This window comes from Cherax quadricarinatus, chromosome 62 (assembly GCF_038502225.1).
Source record: "Cherax quadricarinatus isolate ZL_2023a chromosome 62, ASM3850222v1, whole genome shotgun sequence".
NCBI lineage: Eukaryota > Metazoa > Arthropoda > Malacostraca > Decapoda > Parastacidae > Cherax > Cherax quadricarinatus.
In genome coordinates, this window is record NC_091353.1 from 9721202 (window position 1) to 9736831 (window position 15630).

The 15630-nt window shown below is 40.3% G+C and overlaps 3 protein-coding genes across 6 annotated transcripts in view; 1 reads left to right on the plus strand and 2 right to left on the minus strand.

Moving 5' to 3' along the window:
* The window catches only part of LOC128687178 (Krueppel-like factor 5), an 11790-nt gene extending 6705 nt beyond the window's left edge, over positions 1 to 5085 (minus strand). Inside the window, exon 1 of the mRNA XM_053774511.2 lies at positions 4638 to 5085. Coding sequence (XP_053630486.2) covers positions 4638 to 4655 — 18 coding nt within the window. The 5' untranslated portion in view covers positions 4656 to 5085. The remainder of the gene's footprint in view (positions 1 to 4637) is intronic.
* Positions 5086 to 6717: 1632 nt separating this feature from the next.
* Positions 6718 to 15630, minus strand: part of LOC128687104 (proton-coupled amino acid transporter-like protein pathetic) — a 45909-nt gene continuing 36996 nt past the window's right edge. For 2 of the 4 annotated variants that reach the window (XM_070098407.1, XM_070098406.1), the window contains exon 11: positions 6719 to 8305. In XM_070098407.1, the coding sequence (XP_069954508.1) occupies positions 8189 to 8305 (117 nt within the window). In that variant the 3' untranslated portion in view covers positions 6719 to 8188. Of the gene's footprint in view, positions 8306 to 15630 lie in introns of all 4 variants that reach the window. The other 2 variants (XM_070098405.1, XR_011393738.1) reach the window with 2 other exon arrangements.
* Positions 9899 to 11051, plus strand: LOC138854543 (pyruvate dehydrogenase protein X component-like). Its single transcript, XM_070098408.1, has one exon. The coding sequence runs from the start codon at positions 9909 to 9911 to the stop codon at positions 10977 to 10979; it is 1071 nt and encodes a 356-aa protein (XP_069954509.1). The 5' UTR covers positions 9899 to 9908; the 3' UTR covers positions 10980 to 11051.

Genomic DNA, 15630 nt, shown 5'->3' on the forward strand with positions numbered 1-15630 from the left:
CAGAACTGTCAAGTTTGATACATCAGAACTGTCAAGTTTGATACATCAGAACTGTCTAGTTTGATACATCAGAACTGTCTAGTTTGGTACATCAGAACTGTCAAGTTTGATACATCAGAACTGTCTAGTTTGGTACATCAGAACTGTCAAGTTTGATACATCAGAACTGTCAAGTTTGATACATCAGAACTCTCAAGTTTGATACATCAGAACTGTCTAGTTTGGTACATCAGAACTGTCAAGTTTGATACATCAGAACTGTCTAGTTTGGTACATCAGAACTGTCAAGTTTGATACATCAGAACTGTCTAGTTTGGTACATCAGAACTGTCAAGTTTGATACATCAGAACTGTCTAGTTTGGTACATCAGAACTGTCAAGTTTGATACATCAGAACTGTCTAGTTTGGTACATCAGAACTATCAAGTTTGATGCATCAGAACTGTCAAGTTTGATACATCAGAACTGTCAAGTTTGATACATCAGAACTGTCTAGTTTGGTACATCAGAACTGTCAAGTTTGATGCATCAGAACTGTCAAGTTTGATACATCAGAACTGTCAAGTTTGATACATCAGAACTGTCTAGTTTGATACATCAGAACTGTCAAGTTTGATACATCAGAACTGTCTAGTTTGGTACATCAGAACTGTCTAGTTTGATACATCAGAACTGTCTAGTTTGGTACATCAGAACTGTCTTGTTTGAGGTAATCAGTCCCTCAGCCTTGAGTCTGAGGGACTGACTGCCTCAGATTCCTTCTGATCCTCACCATTCATCTTCGTACTGACTGATAAAGTCACTGTGGGGCGACATATTACCACATGTTGCACAAACGTCTACTTCACCAATAGCAAAATTACCCACAAAATATTCTTTAAGTGGACACAAATATACCTAATGATGACGTTTCATTGTGGCAACGTTTCGCCCGATGACGCTCCTGGAGGGCGATATGTTAACACAATACAATGTCGCATTAGATGTGTCATTTACCCAATAATTGATGCAGTATTTACTAGACGATTATTATTAATGATATTCCTTCGCTGCGTATTAATTAGTGGGTTAATAACCCTAGTGAGATCGTTAGCTTATTAACCCAATTAACCAACCAATTATTAAGCTAATTATTAACCCAATTATTATCCCAGTTATTAAACTAAATATTAACCCAATTATTAACCAGATATTAACCCAATTATTATTAACCTAATTATTATTATTATTTTTATTATTACAACCTGACCGCGGGGGCGTTGACCCCCGAAGGCCTTTCCAGGTATACTCGGGGAATTAACCAATCACGGCAGGAATCCCCTGACGATATCCCTCCTGGGAAGAACTCGAAATAATGGATTCGGATTGGATAATTTCACATTTAGTAATGCCCTGGGGAAGTACTGGAGGTCGGGACTGTCTGAAACCCTAGCGTTTATAGTGTATAATGGAAAATTATAGACAAATACTGTGATAAATGAGACTCTTTGGCACCATTTGGCTGTGGAAATATAAACGCATATGCAGTATAATGTGATCCTTTATTGACTACGTTTCGCTCACACAGTGGGCTTTTTCAAGTCACAACAGAACTACCTGGGGTGGAAGGAACGCGAGTATTTATAGACAGGTTCAGAATGCTGAGGTCAGGTGGAGAATGCTGCATCTGATGATGTACCGAGTGGGGTTATAGAGTCTAAAATCTTGGGTAGCTTGGAAAGGAGATTGGATAAGTTTGTGAGCAGACCTTCTACAGTGTTCTTATGTGGGATAGCGATGAAGAAGAATCCTGGAATCATCACTTATTTCTATATCCGACAACTTCAACCAGAATAGTGGCTTCTATAACATAGCTGAACCATAAACACAAATGCAGTATAATGTGATCCTTTATTGACAACGTTTCACCCACACAGTGGGCTTTCTCAAGTCACACACGGATCTACCTGGGGTTGGAAGGTACGAGAGTATTTATAGTCAGAATGTTGAGGTCAGGTGAAGAATGCTGCATCTGATGATCCACCGGGTGGGGTTATAGAGTCTTGGGTAGCTTGGCAGGGGTATTGGACAAGTTGTAGACCTTCTGCAGTGTTCTATGTTCTTATGTGGGATAGCGATGAAGAAGTTTCTTGGCGAGTGGTTCAGCTATGTTATAGAAACCATTGTTCTGGTTGAAATTGTTGGTTATAGAGATAAGCGATGATTCCAGGATTCTTCTGTATTGAGTGTTGTCTTCTGTGGCTATAAGTCTTGAGTTTCTGTAGTTAATTAAATGGTTGTGTGAATTGCGATGCTGTACACAGGCGAAACATCAAGAGACCTCCAAACACGCATTTCAGAACACCAATATGCAAGCAGGACTGACGATACAAGGTTTTTCAAACCATTCATCACATCGATACAAGGAATGCCTGTGTACAGCATCGCAATTCACACAACCATTTAATTAACTACAGAAACTCAAGACTTATAGCCACAGAAGACAACACTCAATACAGAAGAATCCTGGAATCATCGCTTATCTCTATAACCAACAATTTCAACCAGAACAATGGCTTCTATAACATAGCTGAACCACTCGCCAAGAAACTTCTTCATCGCTATCCCACATAAGAACATAGAACACTGCAGAAGGTCTACAACTTGTCCAATACCCCTGCCAAGCTACCCAAGACTCTATAACCCCACCCGGTGGATCATCAGATGCAGCATTCTTCACCTGACCTCAACATTCTGACTATAAATACTCTCGTACCTTCCAACCCCAGGTAGATCCGTGTGTGACTTGAGAAAGCCCACTGTGTGGGTGAAACGTTGTCAATAAAGGATCACATTATACTGCATTTGTGTTTATGGTTCAGCTATGTTATAGAAGCCACTATTCTGGTTGAAGTTGTCGGATATAGAAATAAGTGATGATTCCAGGATTCTTCTTCATCGCTATCCCACATAAGAACACTGTAGAAGGTCTGCTCACAAACTTATCCAATCTCCTTTCCAAGCTACCCAAGATTTTAGACTCTATAACCCCACTCGGTACATCATCAGATGCAGCATTCTCCACCTGACCTCAGAATTCTGAACCTGACTATAAATACTCGCGTTCCTTCCACCGCAGGTAGTTCTGTTTGTGACTTGAAAAAGCCCACTGTGTGGGCGAAACGTAGTCAATAAAGGATCACATCATACTGCATATGTGTTTATATTTCCATTGTGTCGGTATTTTATACCATTTATTTCCACCATTTGGCTGTCTTTATTCTGGAAACATTCCGTCACACAGTGGCTTTCTTAGTTCAGTGCATAAAAAGGTGGAATAAGAGAAGCCTGGAGTCACTGTAATCAATCCATCAGTATTGAAAAAAAGAATTAGCACGAAGAAATGGCTTGTATACTGTAGACTGGCGAGGTGAAGCAGTCGTAGGTGATATCACAGTGGATAAATCCACATGTGGATGCGTGGAGCAGTCTTCCGAGTAGGGTGATCGAGGCTAGGACCCTGGGTAGCTTTAATAACAGACTGAACAAATATATGCGTGGGAGGGGCTGGTGTGTTTAGTATCGTGGGTACGATCACACGGGAGTAAATTCTTGGGTAGCTTTGGGTGTCGGTGGCATCTTTAATTAATGTAGTCGTTTCGCCATCCAGTGTCTTTATTAATACATATTCAAAGACATAACTGGAAGACAGTAAAACTATATACAAAGAATGAGTGAATCAGTCCCTCAGCTTAGGAGTTGGTGTGAAGAACACCTTAGTCGTGAATATTCTTATAAAAACCTGCCTTGTATGGGCCAGTAGGCCTTCTGCAGTGTCCCTCAATTCTTATGTTCTTAAGTAGGTCATGCCTATACGAATTACGATCCCAAGATGTTGTGTCTAACAGCAACGTAGACACATGATTCAGAGAATCGACGAGTTGATAAATTAGATATATGTATAACACATTTGTATCTTTACTGAGTAAACGTTTCGCCACACAGTAACTTACGAAACACTGGGCGTATTTCCTGACACCTGTTGCCCTTCTTCATCCAGCAGTAAAATGGGTACCTGGGTGTTAGTGGACTGGTGTGGGTCGCATCCTGGGTGTTAGTGGACTGGTGTGGGTCGCATCCTGGGACAAAAGAACTGACCAAATTTGTGGGAAATGCTCTGCATAATCAGCGACTTTATATATACTAGTATGTCATTGATGTCAGCTATGGTCTGTATAAGTTGTATCATGTACTTGTATATATATATATATATATATATATGTATATATATATATATATATATATATATATATATATATATATATATATATATATATATATATATATATATATATATATATATATATATGGGGAAGTGGAACAGAATTCTTCCTCCGTAAGCCATGCGTGTTGTAAGAGGCAACTAAAATGCCGGGAGCAAGGGGCTAGTAACCTCTTCTCCTGTATATATTACTAAATGTAAAAGGAGAAACTTTCGTTTTTCCTTTTGGGCCACCCCGCCTCGGTGGGATACGGCCGGTGTGTTGAAATATATATATATATATATATATATATATATATATATATATATATATATATATATATATATATATATGTATATATATATATCACATCTCTGTTATTGTATTGCGTCTCACCTCCTGGTATTCCTTCATGGCGAGTCGAGGGGCGTGTGGGCGTGTGGGCGGCACTTCCTCTGTTACACCTGCACTTGTCAACACTGCTCCACACCTCTCTTCATTATCAACACTTCCATCACTATTTCTACCTCCTCTATCCACTCCTCTCCTTCTCCCTCAGTTATCACGTCCTTCTCTATGCACGCATTTTCCCCAATTTACAGTTTATATCACAGTACACAATACTCATCCACGGGTTACCAAGACCCAGCTTAGTGTATTTCCGGTGTTTTACAGCGTTGCTTGCGCCAGGACCATCGCACGAGGATGCTTCGGCTGGGAAAGACGCACAACGCGCACTAAACGACAGGAAATGGTTGGAAATGGCGTGTGAGAGAGGTAGAAAGTATGAACATCTCTGAGGATTCTGGGATGCTGACTAGCGCGTCCCGGACACACGCGCCCGGACGCGCTCCCCCGTAACCACGCCCCTTCCACGCCCATTCCACTCCCCCTCCACTATTCCTCCTATTTTCCCCATTCTCTCACCCATTTACCCCAAACTCTCTAATTGGAAATGTATATCAGGCCGCCCTGCAGGGAAGCACGGCCAGAAAAAGCTAAGAAAAAGCATTTTAGGCCGTAATTTGTATGATTATCAAAGATTGGTTTCAACCAACCAGGATGCAGGATAATTTTATGGGCGGAGCTTCTTCTCCGAGGACACTGTTGCCATTTACAAAAAAATCCTCCACCTTTTTTTTTCTTTAAAACCCTTTTCTTCAAGACAATATTAATAAAATAAACTCAGGCATCACGAGAAAAAGGAAACTGACAAAATAAAAGTGAATAAAAACAGTTTTTCTTTATTGATTAAGAGGAGAGAGATAAAGACATGGAAACCGGAAGTGGTGTCACTTTCTGGCGGCACTTGGCAACTGTAGCTTTGTGGGCGTGGCCTTGACGGGGTGTTAGGGCGCGCGCGCGCGGCAAGTGCGCAGTTCAGGTGCGCTGTTCATCATTTGTACAGTGTGTACCGTATATATTCTTGAGTATATCTGTGTATAATTATTGAAAGTGTGTGTATATGTGAAGGAATGTACACCTCAGTACATGTACATGTGATGTGTACACCCCAGTGTATGTACATGTGTACACCCCAGTGTATGTACATGTGAGTGTACACCCCAGTGTATGTACATGTGTACACCCCAGTGTATGTACATGTGAGTGTACACCCCAGTGTATGTACATGTGAGTGTACACCCCAGTGTATGTACATGTGTACACCCCAGTGTATGTACATGTGAGTGTACACCCCAGTGTATGTACATGTGAGTGTACACCCCAGTGTATGTACATGTGAGTGTACACCCCAGTGTATGTACATGTGAGTGTACACCCCAGTGTATGTACATGTGAGTGTACACCCCAGTGTATGTATATGTGATGTGTACACCCTAGTGTATGTACATGTGAGTGTACACCCCAGTGTATGTACATGTGAGTGTACACCCCAGTGTATGTACATGTGAGTGTACACCCCAGTGTATGTACACATGTGAGTGTACACCCCAGTGCATGTACATGTGATGTGTACACCCCAGTGTATGTACATGTGAGTGTACACCCCAGTGTATGTACATGTGATGTGTACACCCCAGTGTACGTACATGTGAGTGTACACCCCAGTGTATGTACATGTGAGTGTACACCCCAGTGTATGTACATGTGAGTGTACACCCCAGTGTATGTACATGTGAGTGTACACCCCAGTGTATGTACATGTGAGTGTACACCCCAGTGTATGTACATGTGAGTGTACACCCCAGTGTATGTACATGTGAGTGTACACCCCAGTGTATGTACATGTGATGTGTACACCCCAGTGTATGTACATGTGATGTGTACACCCCAGTGAATGTACATGTGATGTGTACACCCCAGTGTATGTACATGTGAGTGTACACCCCAGTGTATGTACATGTGAGTGTACACCCCAGTGTATGTACATGTGAGTGTACACCCCAGTGTATGTACATGTGAGTGTACACCCCAGTGTATGTACATGTGAGTGTACACCCCAGTGTATGTACATGTGATGTGTACACCCTAGTGTATGTACATGTGAGTGTACACCCCAGTGTATGTACATGTGAGTGTACACCCCAGTGTATGTACATGTGAGTGTACACCCCAGTGTATGTACATGTGAGTGTACACCCCAGTGTATGTACATGTGAGTGTACACCCCAGTGTATGTACATGTGAGTGTACACCCCAGTGTATGTACATGTGAGTGTACACCCCAGTGTATGTACATGTGAGTGTACACCCCAGTGTATGTACACATGTGAGTGTACACCCCAGTGTATGTACATGTGATGTGTACACCCCAGTGTATGTACATGTGTGTTCATCTTGGTATATGTACATATGTGTGCATCTTAGTATATGTACATGTGTGTACATCTTAATATATGTGCATGAGAGAGTGTACACCTCAGTATTTTTACATGTGAGAGTGTACACCTCAGTGTATGTGCATGTGTGTGTGTGTGCACCCCAGGATATGTACATAAGGAGTGCACACATCAGTATATGTACATGTGTACCTAAGTATATGTACATGTGAGAATATACATCTCAGTATACATGCATATGAAAGAGTGTACACCTCAGTATACGTACAGTGAAGGAGTGTACACAGCATACATACATGCTGGGAAGTGTACAGTATATTTACATAGAGAGAGATGTACACTAGTGTATTACCTACACAAATGTACATTTCTACGATAAGAATACATCTCGATGTACACTTGTACGTGATGTACACTTGTACGTGATGTACACCTGTACGTGATGTACACCTGTACGTGATGTACACCTGTACGTGATGTACACCTGTACGTGATGTACACCTGTACGTGATGTACACCTGTACGTGATGTACACCTGTACATCTCGAGTCAGAAACTCTAATGTTGACTACAAATTTCACAATATAAATAATATCACGTACCTCCAAGGACACGTACCTCCAAGGACACGTACCTCCAAGGACATGTACTTTCAAGGATACGCACCTCTAAAGGGAGGTTTCAAGCCTCTCTACTACACGTAGGTAGCAGTGCTTGTGTGTATAGACGTAGTGAGATACTGATTCCCGTAGATGTTGAGTTGTTGAAGGATCCCTGGAGGAGCCTGGAGGAGACTAGGGATCCCTGGAGGACCCTGAAGGAGACTAGAGATCCCTGGAGGAGCCTAGGGATCCCTGGAGGAGCCTAGGGATCCCTGGAGGAGACTAGGGATCCCTGGAGGACCCTGGAGGAGACTAGGGATCCCTGAAGGAGCCGAGGGTTCCTTGGAGGAGCCTAGTGATCCCTGGAGGAGCCTAGGAATCCCTGTAGAAGTCTAGTATCCCAAGAGAAGCCTATTCCTGGAAAAACCTAGGACCCCTGTAGACGCCTAGGGATCCCCATAGGAGCCTAGGATCCCCGTTAGGAACCTAGGACTCCTGTATAAGCCTAAGGATCCCCGGAGGAGCCTAGGATCCCCTGAGGAGCCTAGCATTCCAGCGGCAGTGTTTCCTCGCCGTACTTGAAGAAGTGAACGATGGCCTGGACGCTGCTGATGGTGCCAGTAACAAACCCGACGATCCCGAAGATACAAATGACACCTGCCTGAAGATAGTGCCAAGGATATTAGTGTGCCCTCTGTGAGAGTGCCAAGCTGCTGGAGGGCTCCTGATCCTAGGAAATAGAGTTAGCCCACTTGTCATACCCTCAAATGTTGTCATGATCCCGTTATGCTAGTGGGAGAACGATAAAGCAATAAGGTGTATACACCGCCTGGTTGATGGGAGGTAATGAGGTTTGATCCAAGGGAAAGGGTAACTCCGGTTCCAAGGATCAAGAGCCCCTGCATTATCATCAAGACGCAGTATGGTAAAAACTGGTCGGATGTAAAAGTTATGTACTCTGGTTTACTGTACTTATCTTCAGATCATCAGTGACAAATTTGATCCTAAAATCAACCATGTTGACCCAATATATCAGTTGTTATCAAGTTTTTATAACTATAAACATCGGCCTGGTTAATGGGGGTTTAAAGACTATCTACTACACCAGGGTCATTAAGGCTGCATGTCACCTGTTCACCACCAGTCAACAATACTTTAATACGTAAAATAGTGATTAATATAAATTATTAGTGTATGTAATTGGTTCACATATAACAAAAGTACTGAAATTATATATATATATATATATATATATATATATATATATATATATATATATATATATATATATATATATATATATATATATATATATATATATATATATATATATATATATATATATATATATATATATATATGTCGTGCCGAATATGTAAAACTGGTCAATTAGCAAGAACTCATATAAATTAAGTTCTTTCTGAAATTTTCTCTTATACGTTTAAAAATATATTTTTTTCATTAATGTTAATGTAAAAATTTTTAATTTTTCACCAAAAGAATCTTACAAAACTTACCTAACCTTATTATAACAAGAACAATTTATTTTAGCCTAACCCAACTAAATATATTTTAGATTTATTTACAGCAATTTAATACTAAACAAACACAGTGAAATATATTTTTTTCGTAAGGTTGAGAATGATTTTGGCGAAATTATTGCATACACAAATTTTCACTTGTCCTATATGGCAAGATGAGCGTTGCTATTTAAGCCAAGATAGCAAGTTCTGCCTATTCGGCACGACATATATATATATATATATATATATATATATATATATATACTTGCGATCTTTGCTTAATTAGCAAAGCTCATCTTGCCATATAGGACAAGTGAAAATTTGTGTATGCAATAATTTCGCCAAAATCATTCTGAACCTAACGAAAAAAATATATTTCACTATGTTTGTTTAGTATTAAATTATTGTAAACAAATCTAAAATATATTTAGTTGGGTTAGGCTAAAATAAATTGTTCTTGTTATAATAAGGTTAGGTAAGTTTTCTAAGTTTCTTTTGGTGCAAAATTAAAATTTTTTACAATAACATTAATCAAAAAAATATATCTTTAAACTTATAAGAGAAAATTTTAGAAAAGACTTAATTTTAAATGAGTTCTTGCTAATTGACCAGGTTTACATATTCGGCACGACATATATATATATATATATATATATATATATATATATATATATATATATATATATATATATATATATATATATATATATATGTTTTCCAGCAGCTTGGAAAACTGTTGAAATGCCTCTTCAGGAAGAGATTATACCATCTTCTGGTGCTCAGCCTGTGACAGTTACTCGTACACCTGCTTCTGTTGCTGCTGGCCATGGGAACTTTGGTCCTTCAGTTCGTCTTCTACTAGAGAAATATGGACTTACAGTTGATCAAGTTCCTGCTGGAGGCCCCCATGGTAAACTGTTAAAGGGAGATGTCCTACAAACTATCAAAGACAAAAATCTTCAACCACAACCAATACCAGCAGTTCCTCCTCCTGAGGCTCCTAAACCTGCTTCTGCTGCTGCTGCTCATGGTATGCCTACAGCTGCACCACCACCACCATCTGTCCCTGTCCCACCACCAGTTCTTGGAACATCAGAAGATGGTTATCAAGACTCTGAAATAACTAACATGAGGAGAACCATAGCCAAAAGGCTTGTACAGTCAAAGAGTGGTATTGCTCACTCATATGCAACGGTTGAGTACGTTGTTGATAAACTGGTAGCGCTGAGAAAGCAGTACAAGGCGGAAGGCATCAATGTAAGTGTGAATGACCTAGTCATCAAAGCTGTTGCTGTTGCACTAACCAGGTGTCCAGAGATGAACTGTGTATGGAAGGGAGATCAGCTAATGATTTCTAATCAGATAGATATTAGTATCGCAGTAGCAACACCTGCCGGCCTCATAACCCCAATAATTCACGGAGCTGATGTTTTAGGTGTTGAAGATATTTCCACAAGAGCACGGGACCTAGCTGGTCGAGCCAGAGAAAACAAGTTAAAGTTGGATGAATTCCAAGGGGGAACTTTTACCATCTCAAATCTAGGAATGTTTGGAATCAGTGAGTTCAGTGCCATCATCAACCCCCCTCAGTGTGGCATCCTTGCTCTTGGTGGAAGCAGACTCTCTCTAAGTGACTCTGGTGCACCGGTGATGTGCATGAGTGCTACCCTGTCATATGACCGTGCCGGTGTTGACGATGACACTGCTGCTACCTTCTTAAATATAGTGAAACATCTTTTGGAGGATCCTACTACTGTAATGCTAGGGGCTTATACTTCAAAAGTTAATCATCCTATGGCTGCACTGTTATAAATGTTTAATCAAATAAATTTGGTTTGATTGTTTTTTAATGTTCTGTGAACAAAATTTTAACCCAGGTATTTTTTTTGTAGGTAGTAGGTTGGTAGACAGCAACCACCCAGGGAAGTACTACCGTCCTGCCAGATGACTGTGAAACAGAAACCTGTAACTGTTTTGCATGATGGTAGGATTGCTGGTTTCTTTTTCTGTCTCATAAACACGCTAGATAACAGGGATATCTTGCTACTCCAACTTACACTTTGGTCACACTTCACAGACACGCACATGCATATATATATATACATGCATCTAGGTTTTTCTCCTTTTTCTAAATAGCTCTTGTTATTCTTTATTTCTTCTATTGTCCATGGGGAAGTGGAAAAGAATCTTTCCTCCGTAAGCCATGCGTGTCGTATGAGGCGACTAAAATGCCGGGAGCAATGGGCTAGTAACCCCTTCTCCTGTAGACATTTACTAAAAAAGAGAAGAAGAAAATCTTTATAAAACTGGGATGCTTAAATGTGCGTGGATGTAGTGCGGATGACATGAAACAGATGATTGCTGATGTTATGAATGAAAAGAAGTTGGATGTCCTGGCTCTAAGCGAAACAAAGCTGAAGGGGGTAGGAGAGTTTCAGTGGGGGGAAATAAATGGGATTAAATCTGGAGTATCTGAGAGAGTTAGAGCAAAGGAAGGGGTAGCAGTAATGTTAAATGATCAGTTATGGAAGGAGAAAAGAGAATATGAATGTGTAAATTCAAGAATTATGTGGATTAAAGTAAAGGTTGGATGCGAGAAGTGGGTCATAATAAGCGTGTATGCACCTGGAGAAGAGAGGAATGCAGAGGAGAGAGAGAGATTTTGGGAGATGTTAAGTGAATGTATAGGAGCCTTTGAACCAAGTGAGAGAGTAATTGTGGTAGGGAACCTGAATGCTAAAGTAGGAGAAACTTTTAGAGAGGGTGTGGTAGGTAAGTTTGGGGTGCCAGGTGTAAATGATAATGGGAGCCCTTTGATTGAACTTTGTATAGAAAGGGGTTTAGTTATAGGTAATACATATTTTAAGAAAAAGAGGATAAATAAGTATACAAGATATGATGTAGGGCGAAATGACAGTAGTTTGTTGGATTATGTATTGGTAGATAAAAGACTGTTGAGTAGACTTCAGGATGTACATGTTTATAGAGGGGCCACAGATATATCAGATCACTTTCTAGTTGTAGCTACACTGAGAGTAAAAGGTAGATGGGATACAAGGAGAATAGAAGCATCAGGGAAGAGAGAGGTGAAGGTTTATAAACTAAAAGAGGAGGCAGTTAGGGTAAGATATAAACAGCTATTGGAGGATAGATGGGCTAATGAGAGCATAGGCAATGGGGTCGAAGAGGTATGGGGTAGGATTAAAAATGTAGTGTTAGAGTGTTCAGCAGAAGTTTGTGGTTACAGGAAAGTGGGTGCAGGAGGGAAGAGGAGCGATTGGTGGAATGATGATGTAAAGAGAGTAGTAAGGGAGAAAAAGTTAGCATATGAGAAGTTTTTACAAAGTAGAAGTGATGCAAGGAGGGAAGAGTATATGGAGAAAAAGAGAGAGGTTAAGAGAGTGGTGAAGCAATGTAAAAAGAGAGCAAATGAGAGAGTGGGTGAGATGTTATCAACAAATTTTGTTGAAAATAAGAAAAAGTTTTGGAGTGAGATTAACAAGTTAAGAAAGCCTAGAGAACAAATGGATTTGTCAGTTAAAATAGGAGAGGAGAGTTATTAAATGGAGAGTTAGAGGTATTGGGAAGATGGAGGGAATATTTTGAGGAATTGTTAAATGTTGATGAAGATAGGGAAGCTGTGATTTCGTGTATAGGGCAAGGAGGAATAACATTTTGTAGGAGTGAGGAAGAGCCATTTGTGAGTGTGGGGGAAGTTCGTGAGGCAGTAGGTAAAATGAAAGGGGGTAAGGCAGCCGGGATTGATGGGATAAAGATAGAAATGTTAAAAGCAGGTGGGGATATAGTTTTGGAGTGGTTGGTGCAATTATTTAATAAATGTATGGAAGAGGGTAAGGTACATAGGGATTGGCAGAGAGCATGCATAGTTCCTTTGTATAAAGGCAAAGGGGATAAAAGAGAGTGCAAAAATTATAGGGGGATAAGTCTGTTGAGTGTACCTGGTAAAGTGTATGGTAGAGTTATAATTGAAAGAATTAAGAGTAAGACGGAGAATAGGATAGCAGATGAACAAGGAGGCTTTAGGAAAGGTAGGGGGTGTGTGGACCAGGTGTTTACAGTGAAACATATAAGTGAACAGTATTTAGATAAGGCTAAAGAGGTCTTTGTGGCATTTATGGATTTGGAAAAGGCGTATGACAGGGTGGATAGGGGGGCAATGTGGCAGATGTTGCAAGTGTATGGTGTAGGAGGTAGGTTACTGAAAGCAGTGAAGAGTTTTTACGAGGATAGTGAGGCTCAAGTTAGAGTATGTAGGAAAGAGGGAAATTTTTTCCCAGTAAAAGTAGGAATTAGACAAGGATGTGTGATGTCACCGTGGTTGTTTAATATATTTATAGATGGGGTTGTAAGAGAAGTAAATGCGAGGGTCTTGGCAAGAGGCGTGGAGTTAAAAGATAAAGAATCACACACAAAGTGGGAGTTGTCACAGCTGCTCTTTGCTGATGACACTGTGCTCTTGGGAGATTCGGAAGAGAAGTTGCAGAGATTGGTGGATGAATTTGGTAGAGTGTGCAAAAGAAGAAAATTAAAGGTGAATACAGGAAAGAGTAAGGTTATGAGGATAACAAAAAGATTAGGTGATGAAAGATTGGATATCAGATTGGAGGGAGAGAGTATGGAGGAGGTGAACGTATTCAGATATTTGGGAGTGGACGTGTCAGCGGATGGGTCTATGAAAGATGAGGTGAATCATAGAATTGATGAGGGAAAAAGAGTGAGTGGTGCACTTAGGAGTCTGTGGAGACAAAGAACTTTGTCCTTGGAGGCAAAGAGGGGAATGTATGAGAGTATAGTTTTACCAACGCTCTTATATGGGTGTGAAGCGTGGGTGATGAATGTTGCAGCGAGGAGAAGGATGGAGGGAGTGGAGATGTCATGTCTGAGGGCAATGTGTGGTGTGAATATAATGCAGAAAATTCGTAGTTTGGAAGTTAGGAGGAGGTGCGGGATTACCAAAACTGTTGTCCAGAGGGCTGAGGAAGGGTTGTTGAGGTGGTTCGGACATGTAGAGAGAATGGAGCGAAACAGAATGACTTCAAGAGTGTATCAGTCTGAAGTGGAAGGAAGGCGGGGTAGGGGTCGGCCTAGGAAAGGTTGGAGGGAGGGGGTAAAGGAGGTTTTGTGTGCGAGGGGCTTGGACTTCCAGCAGGCATGCATGAGCGTGTTTGATAGGAGTGAATGGAGACAAATGGTTTTTAATACTTGACGTGCTGTTGGAGTGTGAGCAAAGTAACATTTATGAAGGGATTCAGGGAAACCGGCAGGCCGGACTTGAGTCCTGGAGATGGGAAGTACAGTGCCTGCACTCTGAAGGAGGGGTGTTAATGTTGCAGTTTAAAAACTGTAGTGTAAAGCACCCTTCTGGCAAGACAGTGATGGAGTGAATGTTGGTGAAAGTTTTTCTTTTTCGGGCCACCCTGCCTTGGTGGGAATCGGCCAGTGTGATAATAAAAATATATATATATATATATATATATATATATATATATATATATATATATATATATATATATATATATTTGTATATATATATATATATATATATATCCTAGGTAGTAGGTTGGTAGACAGCAACCGCCCAGGGAGGTACTACCGTCCTGCCAAGTGAATGTAAAACTGAAGCCTGTAACTGTTTTACACGATGGTAGGATTGCTGGTGTCTTTTTTTTTTTTCTGTCTCATACACATGCAAGATTTCAGGTATGTCTTGCTACTTCTACTTACACTTAGGTCACACTACACATACATGTACAAGCATATATATACACACCCCTTTGGGTTTTCTTCTATTTTCTTTCTAGTTCTTGTTCTTGTTTATTTCCTCTTACCTCCATGGGGAAGTGGAACAGAATTCTTCCTCCGTAAGCCATGCGTGTTGTAAGAGGCGACTAAAATGCCAGGAGCAAGGGGCTAGTAACCCCTTCTCCTGTATATATTACTAAATGCAAAAGGAGAAACTTTCGTTTTTCCTTTTGGGCCACCCTGCCTCGGTGGGATACAGCCGGTGTGTTGAAAGAAAGATATATATATATATATATATATATATATATATATATATATATATATATATATATATATATATATATATATATATATATATATATATATGCAGTAAGATCACAGTAAACAGTTAATATCACAATATGCAGAACAACTACTGTGAAAAAATAGTGAAATTCCAAGCGCTTTCGTGACTTCTTACATCTTAACATTAAGATCAACAACACTCTAATTGCCAGACATAATGAGGGCAAATTCCTAGGCCTATACCTCGACAACAACCTAAATTTCAGCACCCATATCCAACACATAACAAAAAAAGTATCCAAAACGGTGGGGATCCTCTCCAAGATACGATACTACGTGCCGCAAACTGCATTTCTCACACTATACCACTCACTTACATATTCATACCTCACCTATGCTATCTGTGCTTGTGGAT

What these genes read in the sequence shown, in the direction of transcription:
- LOC138854543 (XM_070098408.1), top strand. Translation starts at nt 9,909, where the DNA reads ATGCCTCTTCAGGAAGAGATTATACCATCTTCTGGTGCTCAGCCTGTG.